We start from the raw sequence: 16,355 nt of genomic DNA, 5'->3' as shown, positions 1-16,355 counted from the left end.
AGGAGCTTGACACCAGGGATGAGACGCGAGCTCCCATTGGCTGAGAGCCTTCGACCGGGAGGAAGACGCGCGCTCCCCCATTGGCTGCGACTGGTCGTAGCTGGGGGGGGAGGGAGTGAGACGTGGCCTCCCATTGGCTGCAGTGAAGGTGAAAGCTAGGCTCTCATTGGCTGAAATAAGAGCATCAGCTGAAGCTGAACTCGCCCGTTACAATGCCACATGGTCTCGGGGTGCACCTAGCCTGGCACCGGCGCTATGGTGACGTCACCATCGCAATGGCGACGTGAAAAAAAGCTTGATAGCTCATCGGATTCCTCAAAGGATAAATACAGATTCTGATTCTGCTCGTGTTGAACCAATGGATGCTGAAATTCTGCACAACGTGAATGAAGGCCCTCTTGTGAAGGCTGATTAAATGTAAAAAAAATGCAAATACCAAAACTAATTTGCACTTCTTCTTGGTTCTTTCGGTAAAGTCACGTAGAAGGGAAGTAATACAATAATAAAAAATAAAACTGAGGAAGGCTGCTTGCGTTGTGGCCGAAACGTCGTGAGAATTATTTTATTATGTTTTATTTTTATTATTTTATTATTTCCCTTCTACGTGACTTTACCGAAATAACCAAGAAGATGAATCCCTGCAGTCACGAAAGCTTTAAATCGAAATTTGCACTTGGTGAGACACATTTGGAATTGTTTACTTTCATGAATGAATCAATCCTTACGATTCTCCGTACACGAGGAAATCGTTAGAATCGATCATTTGGCTTCACTAACGTTAAGAATCGCGATCCGAGAATTGAAAAGGTCTAATCGATTCTCCCCAAAAGCAAATCTAAGCTCAATTCTCGGCCACGGCACGATCCACTTCATCCAACCGCTCTTACCAGCGTGGTGAAGTATGGTCAAACAACCCCCTCGCGGCAGCTGGGGGAGGAGGGGCTCTTAATCCGTCAAAGTAATCGATTTCTAAATCGATCCTACGATTAATGGAATCGCGAGGAATCGGAATTCAATGCGCGCCTCCCTACAATCCGAGAATTGATTCGTTCGCGATTTTAATCGTTACCGGGAATCGATCCACACCACCTCGGCGGCCTGCGCAACTCCCGTTAAGAGAAGCGGTGAGAAAACCACGCCATCGTGCAAACAACCACCGGCAATCATCATCGCCATCAGTCAGCATGCGGTATCATCATCATCATCGTCGTGGTCACGGTGTTGGAGGTTGAGGAGGTTGGTGTAGAAACAGCTTCTTCATCGACTTGCAGTAATCCCCTCCACCCCGAGCTGCGCTTTCCCGCGCATTTTTCACGTTCATTCATTTCGTTCAACTCGGCTCCATCCACCAACAGCTGTGTGACGACAAGCCCCGACTCCTGCGCAGGTAACTCACCAGCTCACTCACTACCTCACTCACTCACCAACCCACTCACCAGCTCACTCACCAACCCACTCACCAACCCACTCACCAACGCACTCACTACCTCACTCACCAACCCACTCACCACCTCACTCACTACCTCACTCACTACCTCACTCACTACCTCACTCACTACCTTACTCACCAACCCACTCACCAACCCACTCACCAACCCACTCACTCACCAACCCACTCACCAGCTCACTCACCACTTCACTCACCAACCCACTCACCACCTCGCTCACTCACCACTTCACTCACCAACCCACTCACCAACCCACTCACCAACCCACTCACCACCTCAATCACCAACCCACTCACCAACCCACTCACCAACCCCACTCACCACCCCCACTCACCACCACCTCACTCACCACCTCACTCACCAACTCACTCACTCACCAACCCACTCACCACCTCACTCACCACCCCACTCACCACCCCACTCACCAACCCACTCACCAACCCACTCACCACCTCACTCACCAACCCACTCACCAACCCACTCACCAACCCACTCACCAGCTCACTCACCACTTCACTCACCAACCCACTCACCACCTCGCTCACTCACCAACCCACTCACCACCTCACTCACCAACCCACTCACCACCTCACTCACCAACCCACTCACCACCTCAATCACCAACCCACTCGCCAACCCACTCACCACCTCACTCACCAACCCACTCACCAACCCACTCACCAACCCACTCACCACCTCACTCACCACCTCACTCACCAACCCACTCACCAACCCACTCACCACCAACCCACTCACCACCTCACTCACCACCTCACTCATCACCTCAATCACCAACCCACTCGCCAACCCACTCACCACCTCACTCACCAACCCACTCACCAACCCACTCACCAACCCACTCACCACCTCACTCACCACCTCACTCACCAACCCACTCACCAACCCACTCACCACCAACCCACTCACCACCTCACTCACCACCTCACTCATCACCTCAATCACCAACCCACTCACCAACCCACTCACCACCTAACTAACCAACCCACGCTACGCGCAGGGGTCGTGCGTTTCTCCTGTACCCCCCTCCCCCCATGAACGTGAACCCATTGATTCCTCCACCGTCGTGTTTTAACGATTTGGTGGTAACGGAACACACCGCACAGCGCATCTCGCACGCAGCTCGTCGACTGCCCCAGCCGGCTGTTTAACGGGCCGTCCATAAATGACGTCACGCGATTTTGGACGATTTTTGACCCCCCCCCCTCGTCACACGGCGTCACAAAAAGTCAGATCCCCCCTCAAATATGACGTCACAAAGCTCTGCCCCCACCCTCCCCCCCCAAAAAGTAAAACATGCTTCAAATCGCTTTAAACTATTGTCATTGTAGTGCGTATTTAATGTGGCGCTGCACTCTGATGTTGTAGGAGAAAACATTTATCAAAACGTCTATTTAATTAAGTAGAACGTGTTGTCTATGTTTATTTAAAGTTGCGCATTTTGATGTGACGTCACGTTTCTCAAACCCCCCCCACCTCGTCACAAATGTCTGACCCCCCCCCTAGGTGCGTGACGTCATTTATGGACGGCCCTTAATCGCACCCACACACGATGCTCAACCACAACCATCACGCTGCGTGTCGGTCACACCAACGCAAATATCCCCCCCACCCCCATATGTTGTGCTGTAAAAACCTTTAATTCACAGACCTTTGAGGCAAGTGTTAGCGAGTAGCACCTATATACTGTGGATTACTGGTAGGACCCTCCTGGTTACACCAGCCCACAGGGGATTATTGTGCCCGTCCGTCGTGCAGGGATGGGCTGGGTCGGGAGGGAGGGGCTGGGTGGGGAGGGTGGGAGGGGTGGGTAGGGGCTGGTCACCCCGTGGTGCCCTTATAAAACTCAACGTTTAACCTACTCGCACCGGCTTGTGCCCGCCCTCACGGTCGGGCATATTTGCGGAATACACCACGCCGCCGTTGACCCTGGCCATTGACCGAGCAACCCAACGTTCCTACCAGCCTCCTCCGCAGGAATGTGTTTAAAAAACACTGTTTTTTGCAAATACGTATATCGATGTGTCTGGCAATACACAACGGGTTAACCTGTCAACTAAGAAATGAAGGGAGCTGCCATAGAGCTGTGATGGTTAGCATACGAGAATTGCAATCAGAGGTCGTCGGTTCGATTCTATGAACCATTCTCATTCTTCCGGTTCACCCTTGGTGTAATGTGGTTCGGTGTGGTGTAGTGTGCAGTGTGGAGCGGTGTGGTATAGGGTGGTGTGGTTCTGTGTGATTGTGATTTTGTGTGGTGGTGGTGTGGTGCAGGGATTGGTGTGGTGTAGTGCATTGTAGTGCTGTGTGGTACGCTGTGGTGTGGATCTGTGCGGTGCAGGTTTGCTCCGTGTGGTGCTGTGCGGCGCCGTTTCCCTGCGCCGCGATGGGCATGAAGGAGGCGAGGAGGTTGTTCCCACTGCTCAGCGTGGACAGCGTCGTGCGCCTCTTCGCGCTCGAGCTCGGCTCGGACGAGCCCGACCTCGCGCTCCTCTCCATCGTGCTGGGCTACGTCGAGCACCAGCTCACGGTGGCCGTCGCGGCCCGTGCCACTGCCGCCACAACAACAGCCGCCGCCCCACCGCCGGGAGAGGCGGTCGAGGAGGAGAGGGGGGAGGAAGAGGCGGCGTGCTCATTCCCGCCCGTTCCCTGGCAGCCCGTGGAGGCGCTGCGCTGCCGCTTCGTGAGCCACGTGCTCGGCACCGTCGACCTGACGCAGTTCCGGCGTGGCGCGGGTGGCGGCACGGGCCGCGAGCTCGTGAACAAGGTGTCGGACGTGGTGTGGGGCACGCTGCACCGCTCCTACAACAAGGACCGTGCGCACATCCACTCGCTCTACAGCTACCTCACTGGTAGGACCACGGCGGCAGACGCAAGAGGTCGCAACCGGGTACCCGATACCCGTACCCTACCCGATACCCGGCTACCCGTACCCGGCCGGGTACGGGTAGCCGTTTGCGACCCTGGTGCGGCCGGGTACGGGTAGGCCGTGAGTCACTGGTGAGTAACCGTTTGTCACTCATTTCGGGTAGGGTATGTACAGGGAACGGGTACCCGTACCCGGCCGGGTACGGGTACGGGTAAGGAATCAAAACCCGTTTGCGACCTCTGGCAGCCGCTGTTTCGCCACAGAGTGCCGGTGACGTCGCCGCAACGCTCACGCCAGGCAAGGTACACTTCACTTGAAGTGGCTAGGGCTCGCCGAGGGAGGTAGAGTCTGCGGTATGGGGGCTGGGGTGTGCGTAGCCAACGTCACCCAAACCACAAAATGGGTTTGGGTGACATTTGAGGGATGCGTTGATGGTTTCGGCGATGATGGTGACAAGACTGGGGTGTTTCATTCAGACGCTGTCTTCCCGACAGACCTGTTCTTCACCTGAGGACGGCTGCTTGCGTTGTGGCCGAAACGTCGTGAGAATTATTTTATTATGTTTTAATTTTTCTATTTCCCTTCTACGTGACTTTACTGAAAGAACCGAGAGGATGAATCCCTGCAGTCACGAAAGCTTTGAATCGAAATTTAAAGGTGACAAGTTTGTCGATGAAGTCGGTGCTGAAGGAGGCTGTGAGCTTCAACGATGCTTGTGGAGCATTGTGATTGAGGCACCAGGCTGCTGCTGGGATGGAGGAGGTCTTTGAGGACTTTCCTGAGGTCGCGAGGGCATCCCGAGGCAGTTTCGATGTGAGTTATGATACAGGAGGTGTGTGAATCAAGACCCAGCTTGTTGGCTATCTTGCAACGGGTCCAGTCGTTGGTGAGCCCACTGGGAGTAGGTTCGTTCCGATCGCCTCCTGAATCCCTCAACGTGGATGAAATTAGCGGATAGCCAGCAGGAGTCATGGAATGATGCGTGGGGTGGTTCCAGGTCTGAGAGTCCAGCCAGTTTTGATCAACGCTGTCCTGAGATGAGCTTTGCTCTGATGGGCGCAAACGCACAGTTTGCGTGAAGGGGATAAGAGAGTGGAAAATTCGATACCTTTGAGAATGTGCAGGTAGTGGGTAGTTTTGATGACGAGAGGTCTGGGTGATTGTGGAGAAGTGACGATCAGGTGGTCGGTCAGAATAGCTGACTTGGAACGACCCGACCGGAGAGGGTCAACAGCCAAGATCAGATTCAATGAAGAGGTGCTGATGGTGATATTCGGATTGGGTCAGCGGTGGTAATTGCCACATTATAGCATGAGCCAAAGTTACCTCGAGACAGCTGTCAGGCCTGGGCAATTGAAGTCGCCTGTGAATACCAACCGTTTGGTCACGTTGGAGATAAAAAAAAAAGTCTGAAAGTTCATTAAGGAAGTTGATCCTGCCTTCAGGAGAGTCGTAGATTAGGATGAGTAAAAAGCTGGTTGTTCTGGTGGCGAAGATGTTACCTACCTCGCCTGGTATACAGGAGGTTGTGAGTTCGATCCCGACTCTGACCTCCTTAGCTGACCATGTAATTCGCACCTCCGATTAGCATGGTTGGCTCCACGGTGCGCATTAAGTTCAACATGCATACTTGGAGCTTGCGTGTTCTCCCCGTGGAAGCGTAGATTTTTCTCCGGATCATCTGGTTTTTCCCTCCACATCTCTAAACATGCGTTTAAGAGTATTTGGCTGCTAGACATTTCCACGTGATAAGCCACTTCATTGAGCTATGGTTTGTGGCCAGCTCGCTTTTAATGCTATACGAATGAAGATGCTGTGTGGGTGATGGTGATGACATTGTGCATAATACATAACGATGATCCGGCAATGAGTGAATGCCTATACTGATGATTCGCCACCTCCCCCCGCTGCCATGTGCCGGTGCAGGCTTTGAGAAGCCCGTGAACTTCTCGGGAGCGAAACTCGATGCGTTCGGCGTCGCGTTCGCCGTGTCAGCCGCGTGCCAGGCCCTGGGCCTGCGCGACGTTCACCTGGCGCTGTCCGAGGACCACGCGTGGCTCGCGTTCGGCCCCGTCGGCGAGGAGACGGTGGAGGTGACGTGGCACGGCAAGGGCAACGAGGACAAGCGTGGACAGACGGTGGACGCCGGGGTCGCCGAGAAGGTGAGCGAGCCGCGGCTGGGTGGTAACAGGTCGCTGCTCACAGTTAGGAGCCTCTCGGGGGGGGGGGGGGGGGGGGGGCTGAGGCTCCTAACCGGTAGCTGAGAAGACACTGCCAAGAGCCATGGGTTTAATAATAATAATAATAGTTCAATTTGTAACGCGCGCAAATTTGCAGACGTAGTGGCCGCAACTCAGAGGCGCGGAGCCAAGCTCAGGTAGTCCCCGAGTTACGATGGCGTCGTCGTAACGCATCTTCATCGTAAGTAGAGGACTACCTACCTGTACTTATGTATGTTGAACTTCTATCGCGCCGTACATAGCCGACCGTGCTTATCGGAGGTGTGGGGCTAGGACAACAAACTAAATACAAGACGCACTTTTTTTATCTAGATGATTTAAAAGTGCATAGCTCCGGTGGCTTCCTAATATCGGAAGGAAGAGCATTCCAGATGGCCGCAGAAGATCATCTGAAAGCACGCGATGCGGTCATTGTCTTTATTCAATGGCTGGTCAAAAGCTGCTGCGATTTTGCGTGATGGTTTATGTTCCTTGATGAGAAAATGATGGGTTGTGCCGTGAGTCTGGATTTGTAATGCGCACCGTTTTCATACGGAGGGGGGCGGGGGGGGGAAACCCGCAGGAAGGCAGCCAGAACCGGCACCAGCAATTGCCCGAGCTCTGTGGTCCCACTCTGTGATGTTTGTCCAACAGATGTGGCTGTACCTGAACGGGGCGTATCTGCGGTGCACCAGGAAGATGGAGGTGGCGTGCATGGTGGCGGCCATCAACCCGTCCATTGACAGCCACACCGACAGCCTGGAGCTGTGCCAGCTGCAGCAGGTGGGAGCCTGCCGATGGCCGCCATGGGCCCTGCCTAACGAGCCATTACACCAACACACACAAAATAATTCTGCTCGAAATTATTTTGGACGTGCGTTAAAAAATCCAATAAAATTCTGAAAATTCTTGGAAGATTTTTCCACCATCATCCTTGCCACTACCGTCATCGGCAGTGGCTTTTTTGTGTTAAGTTTGTTGTTCTTCCCCCGCACTTCTGATTAGCACGGTTGGCTGCGTACGATGAAAAATAAGTTCAACATACCTAAGAGATGTGGTCATAAGCTAATGTTGTAGGCGAGCGTATAGACGTGTGGAATTAGTTGCGATTTTAATGCAGTAAAAAGTGAAACACGGGGGAGTCGGTGAGGGACGTGATGATGTCAGCTCAGCAGGGGCTCGGTGTCACACTGACGAGAAACACTCGGTGAAGCCCTCGATGTGCACGTGGGAAAAGTGAAGTCAGTTTTCTGGGATCCCACCCCTTCCTCTCAACGTGTCACATTCTATTCTGCTCATCATCACAGCTCGCTCTTGGACCCCCCCCCCCTCCTCCCCTTCTCTGCGTCTATTCCTCTATACCACGACTCTGTGTGCATTGAGTTGCACCCTACAACTCACCTACTCACTCACTTAATCACTCGCCTAATAACTCACCTACTCGCGCACCTGCTCTCCTATTCGCTCACCTAAACTACTGACGTACCTACTCACCCGCTCATTCAGAACTTCCTACTCTTCTCTGGGTCTTCGCCTCTATAGCGCAGTGGCTTCAGTTTAACGGGGGAATGAATACCACTGGGCGGTGTGACCTTGAAAATAGCAAACTTGAATTCTGAGTGGAACCCCGATGATCATATTCTTAGGTTTTTTCGGTAAAGTCACGTAGGTAAAAAATTTCAATTAATAAAAATCAAATAAAAATCACGACGTTTCGGAGGCAACACAAGCATCCGTCTTCAGGTGGAACCGTCACAGCACGATAGCGGTATCAAGTAAGAGAAATTCCAAGAAAACAGTCCTTGTATATATACTGGTTGAGGGTGGGAGGAGCCAAGGTAGGCCCTGGATATTATTATTGTGAGGCTGAAGGACGCTGTTAGGATTGAGCCTTTGTTGTGTAGATGATTATGTTTGTGCTTTATTCCACAGAAACTCCTGTGGCTGCTCTATGACCTGGGCCACCTGGACAGGTGAGCACATCTCTTGGTTTGGTTCGGTGCCATGTGTCATCTGCCTGTGTCCGCGAGTGACTTTGTGTGTGTGTACACTTATCAATGCGGTGTCTCTGCGTGTGTGTGTTACTGTGTATGTGTGTCCACTATGGGGAGCGGTAGTGTAGCGGTTAGTGCGCTGCGCAACAAACCCCGCAACCTGAGTTCAATTCCCACTCACAGCCAACACCAGTGACGATTTTCTGAACCAGTCCTGGTCCTCCCCAAGGTCAACTTAACCTCAAATGAGTACCTGGTGCGGTGTGTAAATATCGTCACTTGGGAGACAAAGACGGCCAGGCGTAGTGCTGGCCACCCAACGCCTCGTGTTCCGTACCGGCCTTCATAGGTGCTTGCGAACAGCACTTGCTCCGACGGTCTGTTAAGGCTACACGGGGGATCTTTGTCTTTGTAGGTATCCCATGGCGCTGGGCACGCTCGCCGACCTGGAGGACATGGAGGCGACGCCAGGCCGACCCGAACCCCTCGCCCTCTATCAGCAGGTGCACCACCGAACTCTTGAGCTGTACGAGTGCAGGAGTCACGGTTCGGGAGAATACGTGAATTGTGTAACCCATCATTGGCGGCGATTATTATTATTATATATTTCTTATTCACCTCGCAGGCAATCGGTACGGCTCAAAAGTTCTACCGGAACCAGCACGTCTACCCGTACCTGTACCTGGCCAGCTTCCACCAGCGCCACCGTCACTTGCGCAGCGCGCTGCAGGCCTGGGGCGAGGCAGCAAGCGTGGTGCAGACGTGAGTTGTCGCAGTACTGACCTGCAGTACTCACCTGCAGTACTAACCAGCAATACTTACCCGCAGTATTAACTGGCAGGACTAACCGGCAGTACTGACCCATAGTACTGACCCATAGTATTTACCCGCGGTACTTATCCGCAGTAATTACCTGCAGTACTGACTCACAGTCCTGATCCGCAGTACTAAGCCACCGCAGTACTAACACGCAGTATTAACCCGCAGTCCTGACCCACAACACTAACCCACTGCACTGACCCGCGGCACTGACCCGCATCCCTGACCCGCAGCACTAACCTACAGCACTAACCCACAGCACCAACCCACAGTACTAAGCTACAGTACTTACCCGGCCGTGTTTGTCGGGCAGTGCTGTGTCAGGCAGTGCCGGGGAGTGGTGGTGTAGCGGTTAGTGCGCTGCGCTACGAACCCGGTGACACGCGCTGGATTCCCGCTCACGGTCAACATCGGTAACAATTATCTGAACAGGTCCGGGGCCTCCCTTAGGTCAACTCAACCTTAAATGAGTTAACTGGTGTGGTGTGTCGTAAACATCACCACTGGGGAGACAAAGGCGACCGGGAATGGTGTTGCTCACCCACCTCCTTGTATGCATTGTTGGCCTTTATAGGTGCTCGATAACAGCACTTGCCCAAGAGTCTCCGATTTGGACGGTTGGCTACGTATGGTGCAAAAGAGTTCCACATATCAGGCAGTGCTTACCTGGACCACCCAGACATTTAATGAGAAAATGGCGAAGACTTTGCCAAGGTATCTCGAGACACAGCCACCCACACACCGAGTTCTGGATATCATGGACTGAGGTTTCCCTACCACGCGCTGAGTTACGGATATCACGTACTAAGGTTTCTATGTCACATGCTGCCATTGTGGAAATGGGCACCTGCACCAACTCCCGATTTTCGTTCAGTGGGCAAAACAGATGGGGGGAAAAGGAGGCAAAGCACTGTGTGAGCCAGTTTGTGATGGGTCTTGTGTCCAGTGTGTGATGGGTCTGGGGTGCAGCGGTGGCAAGATTTGAACTGCCTCGCTGGTATTAAGGAGTGTTTTGGCTGCTATAAATTACCACGTAATAAGCCACTTTGTTGATCTATCATTTGTGGTCAGGTGGCTTCTGAAAAATATCTACATATCTCAGTGGGCCTTTCCTGGTAAACTAAAAATAGTTTAAATAGTGGAAAGTTCCTCTTGGGTTTTCCCTACCTGTCCGTGCTGTTCCAAGTTCAGGGCTAAAGACCTTCGCTTTATCCTCTGCTCATGCCTGACCAGCGGTCTCTGTAAACATGCCCAACGTCTCTGAGCATCGTTGTGAGATACAGTCCCGTTGTAGACGTCAGGTAAATGCATTTCGTTGTATTGTTCCGTAGCGTTGAAGGGTCACGGCAGTCCACGCGTCGGCGTTCGCAATTGGTCAAGGCGCGATGCTCTCTCTCTCTCTGTCTTGGCAGCTACAATTATAACCGGGAGGATGAAGAAATATACAAGGAGTTCTTTGACATCGCCAACGATGTGATCCCGAGCCTGCTCAAGGAGATGGCGAGCAGCGAGGAGGAGGTGGAGGCAGAAGGTAGCGAGGGCAAGGTAGCTGCCGCACCACGCTAACTACACTGGCCAGACTCCTGCCACACTGCCAACTGGGCCACACCGCAAACCCGGGCATCCTGGCCACGCCACCATCTCAGCCACCCCTTCACCCACAGCCACACCTCCACCCCGACCACACCGCTAGCTGGCCACTCTGCTAGTTCTGCTGCTGCTGCTGCTACTGCTGTTGATCCGATGCTGCTGGCCGTGACCAGGACGGTGCGGTGGGAGCAGCGGGGAAGGCGACGGGGCTCCACGACCCCTGGGCGTTCGCGCACCTACTCCGCTTCTACGACGGCATCTGCAAGTGGGAGGAGGGCAGCACGACGCCCGTGCTGCACGTCGGCTGGGCTACCTTCCTCGTGCAGTCCGTGTCGCGCTTCGACAGCAAGGCACGCGCACACGAAACGCACGCACGCATGCACGCAAAGGTCCATCCACGTGACCCGAACAAAATGTTTGAGGCATGCGCTGTTAGTGAGTGGCGGCTACAAAGCGGAATCAGAATTCTAGATTTGAAGCTTTCGTGACCGCAAGGATTCATATTCTTGGGTTTTTTCGGTAAAGTCACGTAGGTAAAAATTTAAAATTTAAATTTAATAAGAGTTAAATAAAAATAAAATAAAAATCACGACGTTTCGGAGGCAACACAAGCTTCCGTCTTCAGGTGGAACCGTCACAGCACGCTCGCTGTATCAAGTAAATGAGAAATTCCAAGAGATCCGACCCCGTATATATACTGGTTGAGGGGGGAGGAGCCAGGACAGGCCCCCTTTTTATTATTATGGTAAGGTTGGTGCGGCTGAAACTACGGCTAGTCTACATAACAAAGGACTGAGCCTTTGTTATGTAGACTGGCTGAGAGGGGGGGGTGCCAGAGTTGTTAAATCAGAATCTTTATTTAGACTGGAGCAGGAATCTGAAGATCTGTGAAGCTCTTTTGCACAGATGGCCAGCAGCGGCGGGAGCTGCCAGCACGGCCCACTAGAGGTTGATGTGGCCAACGCCACACGCGACCACCTTTGTCTGACCAGTGCTGATGTTTACATACCGTACCAGTTACTCATTTGAAGGCTGAGTCTACCTATGGGAGGCCTAGGACCAGTTCAGATATTTGTCGCCGTTGTTGGCCATAAAAAACAAGATAAATTCTTCTCCTTGGTTCTTTCGGTAAAGTCACGTAGAATGGAAATAATAAAATAATAAACATAAATACAATTATTCTCACGACGTTTCGGCCACAACGCAAGCAGCATTCAGACTGTCTTCTCGACAGACCTGCTCTCCACCTGAGGACGGCTGCTTGCGTTGTGGCCGAAACGTCATGAGAATTATTTTATTATGTTTTATTTTTATTATTTTATTATTTCCATTCTATGTGACTTTACCGAAAGAACCAAGAAGATGAATCCCTGCAGTCACGAAAGCTTTAAATCGAAAGATAAATTCTATTCTTAGCGACCACCTTTATAGGCCGACACAGGACATGAGGGAGTGGGTGGCCATCACCACGTTTTTGTCTTCCAAGTGGCAAAGTTTACACACAACACGAGATATTACTTTGAGGCTGAGTCGACCTAGGGGAGGTCCAGAGCCGTTTCAGATAATTATCACTGGTGTTGGCCGTGAGCGAGAATTGAACTCAGGTCGCTGGGTTGATGGTGCAACACGCTAAACGCTACATTACCGCTTCCCACATACACACATGCTCGCATGTTCACACCCAGCTCGCAGCTTTCACAGGCTTTTGAGGCAGTGCTTGGTAGTGAGCAGCTGTGAAGGTTGGCACAGAACATGTGGGGATGGTGTGTCTAGCATAGAGGTCGCAAACGTGTTTTGATTCCTTACCCGTACCCGGCCGCACCAGGGTCGCAAACGGGTACCCGTACCCTACCCGATACCCGGCTACTCATACCCGGCCGGGTATCGGGTAGGGTACGGGTACCCGATTGCGACCTCTGGGATGAAGCCATGTTTGCAGGCGCGGGTGGGTTGATTCTAGGAACTTGAATTGTGAGAAGAGACAAGACGTTGGGAAATGAGTGACAAACAGTGACTCACGGCCTACCCGTACCCGTATCCAGCCGCACCAGGGCTGCAAACGTGTACCCGGGCCGGGTACGGGTAGCCGGGTATCGGGTAGGGTACGGGTATCGGGTACCTGATTGCGACCTCTGGTCTAGCACCACGCCTGATCGCCGTCATCTCTCCAGTGCTTATGTTAGGTTGAGTTGACCAGGCGAGGCTCAGCAATTATACAGCTTTTTTCCCACTTATATTAGGCATGACCGGATAAAACCTGGATATACAGGTGCACAGTATGGAAGTGCTGTTGACGAGCACCTATGAAGGCCAGCAAGGCGCCCGAGGGGATCGTGATGTTTTCAACACACTGCAGTATTCATTTACAGCCGAGTTGACCTCGGAGAGGCCCAGGACTAGTTAATATATTCGTTAATGATGTTTGGCTTGAGCGGAAATTGATTACAGGTCGCCAGGTTCGCAGCACAGTGCACTAACCGATGACATTACCACTCCGCCCAACAACCAGCACACAACCAAATATACCTACACACCTAGCCAGCATAAACGCACGCAATAATTTCCTTGCTCCTGCACTTGTACCGTGTGATGATCGGTTTAGGCACGGCAGCTGGTGACGGTGGAGTCTCAGGACCCAGAATCGGATTCGGACGAGAGCCAGGAGGAGGCCGGGGCTCGCGAAGATGGGGTCAGAGCTGCGGGCGGCAAGAAGGGGGCTGCGACGGCCGCGGCAGCTACAGCGTCGGCCGCGTCAGGGAGGGGCGGCCGTGACGAGGCAGCGGCAAGCCGCCGTGTGTCGCGCCAGAACTCTGGTGACGCAGCGCCGCCAGCTCCCTCGGAAGACGGCGATCGGGCCGCGACGTGCCACCAGCAGCTTCCCCCGCCCGTCCCCACGGCGACCGGCAACCCAGGCCTTGCCCTGCTCAGCAAGAAGATGAAGGGCATGAAGGAGCTGTTTGTGAGCGCCAAGCTCAACACGAGCGCCATCAAGCTGCAGCTGACGGCGCAGTCGCAGGTGCAGATGGGCAAGCGCGCCAAGCCGGCCGGGGGCAGCGGCGCAGGTGACTACGCCAGCCCAGCCGCCGGCAAGAGGCAGCGCAAGTTAGTCAGCTGAGCCACGTGCGGGGCGCGAGGCTGCATGGTTTGGCTGTCGGGTGGTGGAGGGTCTTTCCACATACATTTGGACAGATCATGACGTCGCCTCATCCAAAAATCAATAATGAAGCAACATATTGGTTGTGAAAATCTACGTTTTAATTGGTCATATATGACTATATCTCAAGGCAAGGTGGATCTGAGACCATCACCAGCCTTAGTTTTAGTAAATTAGACATGTCCACCACAGCAGAAAACCTAATAGCCTCCACAGCATAGTCGGTCAGCAGAGCTCTTCATTCTAATATCTTTAAGAGCTAAATAAGTTTCAGGAAAGAATTTGTGTAGTTTTGCTATTCCTCCATTGACGGAGTGCAGACGACAATGGTTTACTATATGGTCCACTGGGCAAGGTTGCATGGCAGTTCGGAAACCTTGGGATCAGTGGTTGCCACGGACCACTGGTGGGTCCGCAAGACCTTTGGAAGTATTCCCTGGCACGTTTGTAGATAGGATTTTTTTCACAAACCCGTATTTTTTACTGCATTGGTGGGCCGTGAAATATGTGTGAGGGTAAACAAAGTTCTGTGAGCTCAGAAAGGGCCAAGAAAGTTTGGGAACCGATATATGTTGTTACTGAGTACTGGTCAACTCAGCAGTGCGTCAAATTTATTTTGCAATGTAACATACACGTTTGTGCGTTTTTTATAAGATTGTATAGTACTAAACGTATGTGTGATTGTGTGTATATATTAAATATATAAGTTCGAGTAACACTGTTCGGTTTCCTGTTTAGTAATCCCTTATGCTTTGAGTCAAGATTTTATGCTCACACCGTCCATCCAGCAATACAATTCAACTGGGAAATATCAGAACACTGCCTCTTTCATGAAACACATTAATGTAGAGATATTGTATACATGTGTTTGTCGTATTTTTATGATTCTTAATATTTTCTCCATTCATATTTATACCTCTGTTACTCCAGTTCATTTTTTTGGAAGTAATCTTCTGTCCTGTTGAATAACTTTGACCTCCGTTCTGATGTATATGCTTATGTTCGGCAAGTCGTTTTGCGGGAGAACTCTCCAGCTCCAAACTAATATATATTTTTATATCTACATATAGAGTAGCACTTATATTTATTGTTTTTGAGTAGCCGCTGTTGTTAACGTTCCAGAGAAAGCAATGCATTTGTAAAGACAGTACAGGGGATTAGCGGCCACGGGGTAATGACAGCGGAATTATCATAGGAAGAGACTAGGGGCCACAGGGGGTAATCACAGGTTTAGGGACAGACAGGGGAAGATCTAGGGTCTACGAGAAGGATCGAGAATAAGGGCTGTGGCCAAGTGATCGAAGGGGACAGGTGTGGATCAAGGATTGAGAGCCAGTGAGAGGGTTCGAGAGTATGGGCGTGGCCAAGAGTCAAGGGATGGCCACGCTGGGGATAAAAGGGGTCTATAGGAGAGACTGAGGCTGCTGCTGGAGTCGGGGTCTTCGCCTGTCAAGTTACAACTGTGTCTTCAAAAAAGAATCATCAAAAGGCAGTGTCTCCTGGAGTCGTTACAACTGGTGTCAGAAGTGCTGATATCATTATGTCACGATATAACCGGCAAAAAAACCCACCTGAAGCGACTTTGGATGATGAGGAAGAGGACGAAGAGGAGACCCCCCCCCCCCTTCAGTCAGCCCCAGGAGGTGGGGTCTCGGTCAACAACCTCGCTGAATTTAGCGAGTGAAAAAATTAACCCGTAAAAATTAAGTTTATCACTCTTAAATCCTTTATATGCGTGGCGGCTAGAGTCCTCTCGTCCTCTGGCTTGAGATGGCTGCCACCTATGGGTCAGATGATTGTCTGCCAGCATTAAGCAATTGGTAAATAAATAAATATCCCCTAAACAGTGTACAATTTTGGAAAAAAAATTTCACAAATTCATTTTCACGCACAACGAGTCTGTGTGGAAAATGTCAGCTCGATTGGGGACGAGAAGTGGGTTAAAAAAACGACCGAAAGATTTGCACGGTCGTAAGCAAGCAACCACGCAAGCACGCAAGCAAGCAAGCGAACTTAATATAAAGGATTTTTTTTTAAACGCAGTAATGGAGAGGAGCCCCCCCCCCCCCCCGCTGCCCCGCTCCATACAAAAAAGACATCTGGAGATGAATTATTCACAAGCTTTGTCTTGGGAAAGTGGTAAAGTTGGATTGACCACCACCTCATCGTAATATTTAACTTAATAGAATGTATTGTTATATGATGTAGCTCAGGAGGTTTTGAATACAACGAGTTGCATGTTTG

The 16,355-nt window shown here is 51.7% G+C and overlaps 1 protein-coding gene across 1 annotated transcript; it reads left to right on the top strand.

The window, feature by feature from the left end:
• Positions 1-1,074: 1,074 nt before the first annotated feature.
• MEN1 (menin 1) lies at positions 1,075-14,827 on the top strand. Its single transcript, XM_078882129.1, has 10 exons — positions 1,075-1,387; positions 3,808-4,318; positions 6,262-6,497; positions 7,209-7,337; positions 8,487-8,527; positions 8,964-9,051; positions 9,174-9,310; positions 10,780-10,912; positions 11,131-11,307; positions 13,560-14,827. Exons 2-10 carry the CDS (start codon positions 3,853-3,855, stop codon positions 14,070-14,072), a joined length of 1,920 nt encoding a protein of 639 aa, XP_078738255.1. The 5' UTR covers positions 1,075-1,387; positions 3,808-3,852; the 3' UTR covers positions 14,073-14,827.
• Positions 14,828-16,355: the final 1,528 nt, after the last annotated feature.

Source organism: Lampetra fluviatilis, chromosome 63 (genome assembly GCF_964198595.1).
Source record: "Lampetra fluviatilis chromosome 63, kcLamFluv1.1, whole genome shotgun sequence".
Taxonomy (NCBI): Eukaryota; Metazoa; Chordata; class Hyperoartia; order Petromyzontiformes; family Petromyzontidae; genus Lampetra; species Lampetra fluviatilis.
The sequence above is the reverse complement of the archived record's forward strand: the minus strand, read 5'-3'. Positions and strand labels throughout refer to the sequence as shown.